Source organism: Cydia pomonella, chromosome 5 (assembly GCF_033807575.1).
Source record: "Cydia pomonella isolate Wapato2018A chromosome 5, ilCydPomo1, whole genome shotgun sequence".
NCBI lineage: Eukaryota > Metazoa > Arthropoda > Insecta > Lepidoptera > Tortricidae > Cydia > Cydia pomonella.
In genome coordinates this window covers 414,987-420,179 of record NC_084707.1, presented here as the reverse complement: position 1 = coordinate 420,179, position 5,193 = coordinate 414,987, and the positions used below count along the sequence as shown (strand labels likewise).

General features: G+C 37.2%; 1 protein-coding gene across 1 annotated transcript; it reads right to left on the bottom strand.

The window, feature by feature from the left end:
• Positions 1 to 1,808: 1,808 nt before the first annotated feature.
• LOC133518349 (protein spaetzle 5-like) lies at positions 1,809 to 5,193 on the bottom strand. Its single transcript, XM_061852020.1, has 2 exons — positions 4,703 to 5,193; positions 1,809 to 2,109 (listed from the first exon to the last, which is right to left on the bottom strand). The coding sequence occupies exons 1-2, from the start codon at positions 5,057 to 5,059 to the stop codon at positions 1,921 to 1,923; spliced, it is 546 nt and encodes a 181-aa protein (XP_061708004.1). The 5' UTR covers positions 5,060 to 5,193; the 3' UTR covers positions 1,809 to 1,920.

Here is a 5,193-nt window from a genome sequence, read left to right as displayed (position 1 = left end):
AAATCTCACAGTTAGGTTGTTTTTGGTATGTTGTCAAGAAAAAACGTGTTTTTAATTTCTATTGTAAATGTTCTGTCCCTCGAGGACGCACGCGTATTGCCCATCTATAGAAAATACTATATCTTGGTAAAAATATGATGGGGACTGAATTACTTTCCCATTTGGTGGGAAGTAGGGCGCCGTAATTTTATAATAATTGTCATATTTTGATTCATCGGAATTCAGGGTTTTTAATGCTTTTGGTTATAAATGGAACTTAAATTTAATGAATGCTAATTAGGCACTTTAGGAAGGGACGCGTTTTAATTAAAACTAGTTGTTCAGCCCTTACTGAGAACTCGCCTTTTGCCAAAAATTATAAAGTGTAGAATCATAGACATCTATTTAATCTTCGACACGATCGAATAAAAAATGTGAAAGTTCAAGATAGCTAATATACAATGGATGAAAAAAAAAAATGCACGCAGGTCTGAGTATTACTCAATAGTGCCATTAGTCAAGCACTTTTCGTAAGACTGTCATAATTTTTTCACTACACCAACCAGTAAAGGCTCTCTTGAGAAAGTTGCATTTTGTCCACATGTGGGGCAAAGTAATCAAATGCTAATTTTGAGTTGTTCCCTTGTGTTGGCTGGTAGAATTCACTTTTAAATGATGATTTTGAATGATAAATATTTCATAACATTCATTTTGAATTGATTTTGTTTGATATTTTACAGTATATATTTTCCTTTCGTTGGTGTGTTGAAAAATTTTGTGTTTCACTCTGTGGCAAAATTTGTTTAACCCTCGCAACGCTCAAGATTCCACTTTTCGAACCACTCGCTGCGCTCGTGGTTCAATTTCGCTTACTCGGTTATCAATATTATCACGAACAGATAAACAACTTTGCCCCCTTGTAAAACAAATAAACATTTCATTACGCTATGCTATTCTACGCTGAGAATATCGAATAAAAATATGCATAAATACATGTTTATTTATAATATAAATTTATTTATTGTACCTGCATGTATTTTTTATTCAAAATTAAATCAAGTTCAATATACGGATAGCAACTGTTAGCAGCATTACTGTATTATACATATATCCGATTGCACTAATTATAAAATGGAAGTGCTATTTAGTATTATTATTAAGAAATCATGACAACGTTTGACGGTTTGGCCTAGTGGGTGCCCTGCCTACGAAACTGATGGTCCCGGGTTCAAATCCTGGTAAGAGCATTCGTTCGTGGCATGGATATTTGTTCCTGAGTCATGGGTGTTTTCTATGTATTTAAGTATTTATTAATATTTATATATTATATACATCGTTGTCTAAGTACCCTCAACACAAGCCTTATTGAGCTTACTGTGGGACTTAATAGTCAATTTGTGTAATAATGTCCTATAATATTTATTTATTTATAACTGTTGTGTTGCCGCGTTCTTAGGTAAAATACTTACTGCAGCGTTAACTCGGGCCACGCTACTGCCAATTTGCTTGGTAAATTGCTTTGATTTGATGTCACGATAAAATTTTTACGTGGTCACACATTTTATAAAGGATAACATTCTCTACCCGAATATGACCTTAAGTGTCATTAAATATGGTTTTAACATCACCTATTCGGAAAGGGCTTTTTCTTCCCTGCTAGGAGGGATCAAAGTGGCACTTTTCTTTAAGTGATAGGAAGGATCAAAATGGCACTTTGCTGTTCTAGGATATTATATTTTTAGCTTAAATATATATTATGAAAAGTAGTATGTGTCAACTTTTTCCGCCTTGGGCGTTAACACTGGAATCCTTCAATACGCTCAGGATCCCATTTAAGAATTTCTCGGAATTCTATTATAGAATCCTTGGCTTCGTTTAGGACTCCATGAATGCCTTCGCAGTAAATGTGTTATGTTGCTCCCTTGTGACACAATCTTCTATTTACAGGTCACCGGCCTGCCGAACTTGGCAGGAGCAGGAACTAGGGAACATCAGCTGCCTTTCAACCATCTCGCCGCCGCCGCTCAAACTCGGCGAGTTACGATAAATAAACTTCTGCTTGCAGCTGGCCGTGTAACCGGTGTGAATATAGGCAACATCGGAGCAAGGCGAACCAGCTTCTGTGCACACCTAAAATACAAACTTGTTAAATTGTAGACAATTAATTGTTATATTATTATATGAGGTATTTTTTTAATATATAGGTTAAACTGAGCAACTTTTACTACGAGACCGAAAAAAATTGGCTCGAAAAAAATATCTGACCAGCCTTAATGTAACACAGACAATTTTTCGTAATTTCGGAGTTTTTCCCATATTACAAGTTCCTATATTTATCTTGCAAATTGTTGCCGGTAATTAATAAAAAACCATGTAATTATGAGCCCAACATAATCACTCGGCGCGAAGGCCTATAAATAATTATAAAAAAAACCGGCCAAGAGCATGTCGGGCCACGCTCAGTGTAGGGTTCCGTAGTTACTCTTCCGTCACAATAAGCTAAACTGGAGCTTAACGTATAGTAAATTGTTAACCAAGGGATGAAACGCGAGTTAAACAAATAGTCAAATTTGCATAATCAGTACCTAATTAAAGTCTTTTTACTATGAAGGGGAAACTTTTTGCGATAACCCAAAAACAGCTAAAGTGATCATGTCCGCTATAGTTTTCATTTAAAGTCTTTCTTAAGCTCTACTTCCACGATTTTTTTCATATTTTTAGGGTTCCGTAGCCAAATGGCAAAAAACGGAACCCTTATAGATTCGTCATGTCCGTCTGTCTGTCCGATTCTGTCACAGCCACTTTTTTTCCGAAACTATAAGAGCTATATTGTTCAAACTTAGTAAGTGGATGTATTCTATGAACCGCATTAAGATGTTCACACAAAAATAGAAAAAAAACAATAAATTTTGGGGGTTCCCCATACTTAGAACTGAAACTCAAAAAATCTTTTTTCATCAAACCCATACGTGTGGGGTATCTATGGATAGGTCTTCAAAAATGATATTGAGGTTTCTAATATTATTTTTTTCTAAAATGAATAGTTTGCGCGAGAGACACTTCCAAAGTGGTAAAATGTGTCCCCCCCCCCCCCCCGTAACTTCTAAAATAACAGAATGAAAAAACTAAAAAAAATATATGATATACATTGTCATGCAAACTTCCACCGAAAATTGGTCTGAACGAGATCTAGTAAGTAGTTTTTTTTATACGTCATAAAATTTAAAAAAAAAAATTTTCATCAAACCCATACGTGTGGGGTATCTATGGATAGGTCTTCAAAAATGATATTGAGGTTTCTAATATTATTTTTTTCTAAACTGAATAGTTTGCGCGAGAGACACTTCCAAAGTGAAAAAATGTGTGTCCCCCCCCCCTGTAACTTCTAAAATAACAGAATGAAAAATCAAAAAAAAATATATGATATACATTACCATGCAAACTTCCACCGAAAATTGGTTTGAACGAGATCTAGTGATTAGTTTTTTTTTTAATACGTCATAAAATTTAAAAAAAATTTTTTTCATCAAACCCATACGTGTGGGGTATCTATGGATAGGTCTTCAAAAATGATATTTAGGTTCCTAATATCATTTTTTTCTAAACTGAATAGTTTGCGCGAGAGACACTTCCAAAGTGGTAAAATGTGTGTCCAAAGTGGTAAAATGTTGAACAAGATCTAGTAAGTAGATTTTTTTTAATACGTCTTAAATGGTACGGAACCCTTCATGCACGAGTCCGACTCGCACTTGTTTGGACCTATGGTTCAAAAGTTAGATGGGGGGAAACATTTTTTTTTTCTTTCGGAGCGATTATCTCCGAGTATATTCACATAATCAAAAAATGTTTGTTGAAGACCCCTATTAGTTTTGAAAGCCCTTTCCAACGATACCCCACACTGTAGGGTTAAAGCAGAAAAAAAAATCACCCCCACTTTACGTGTAGGGGAGGTACCCTCAAAAAAATTAAATTTTTAGATTTTATTGTACGACTTTGTCGGCTTTATTGATTTATATATCCATGCCGAATTTCAGCTTTCTAGCACTAACGACCACGGAGCAAAGCCTCGGACAGACAGACAGACAGACAGACAGACGGACATGGCGAAACTATAAGGGTTCCTAGTTGACTACGGAACCCTAAAAATGGAAATGAATAGGGGGTGAATAATACAGTAGGCGCTCGGCATTTAACGACTCGCGGGTGATCCGCTCTATAATCTCGCAGTGTACAGCCCAACGCCGGATTACAATACAATAACAACAATATACAAATACAATATTTAATCCGGCAGTTCCAAAATTCCGAAATAGAGAGTAAATACAGAAGCGGTGCGACAGTAGGTATTTCGCACGCGAGATAGACCCGTCCCATCCCAACCCGATACGTCTTTAGAGAGAAACGAGTAGTCTATCTCGTTGGCGATATAGCAATCGCGGCACTCATGTGCTGAGCCTACTGTACTTCCTTTTACAAGGAGACTACGATTACTGAGTCATCCGTAATATTACACGCAGTTAAGGGAAATAGAGAGTAAAAACTTATTAATATAACACCTCAAAGTAATACAGATTACCAAATACTTAAAGGCAATCGGCCGCCCGTACTCCTAGCGAGGACCGATTGACCCTCACCTAATATCAGTATGAAAAAAAAAAAAAAGAGCCCACTGTACTAGTATTTAGAATGTGTGTCAAATGGCTAAGTTCTTTGCTATACCTACCTCAACAATGAAGCTTTGCAACGGCGCTTCCTTTTGGTTGACGACGTAGTGCCATTGGCCATTAGTATCCGGCGCAGCCATAGGCACTATAGTCTTGCGCTTGAAATCGCAGAGTTCTTCCTCATCTCCGTTTCTGGACAGCAATGTGGACGCGTCAATCTGAACTTTGTACTTGTCGAGCTCGCTACCTAATTGTTTGATGATGTCGGCGACGCGTTCTGCCGGATAGTCGGGCAAGTTCTCACAGAAGCCCATTTGTTGACATTGTTCTGGTACTTTCGGGATGAATTCGTTGGCCAGTATCACGCCTGGGACAGCAAGCACTGCGGCGAGTAGCAGCGAGCGTTGACGGAACATTGCGGCGACGGCGGCAATGTGGACCCGACACCGCCGACGCCGCTTTATATCGATTAATGGCTAAAAAATTGCAAAGCGTTGCTAATCTAAACTCATTTTAGTTATGTAAATTAAATAAACCGTAAAAATAACAA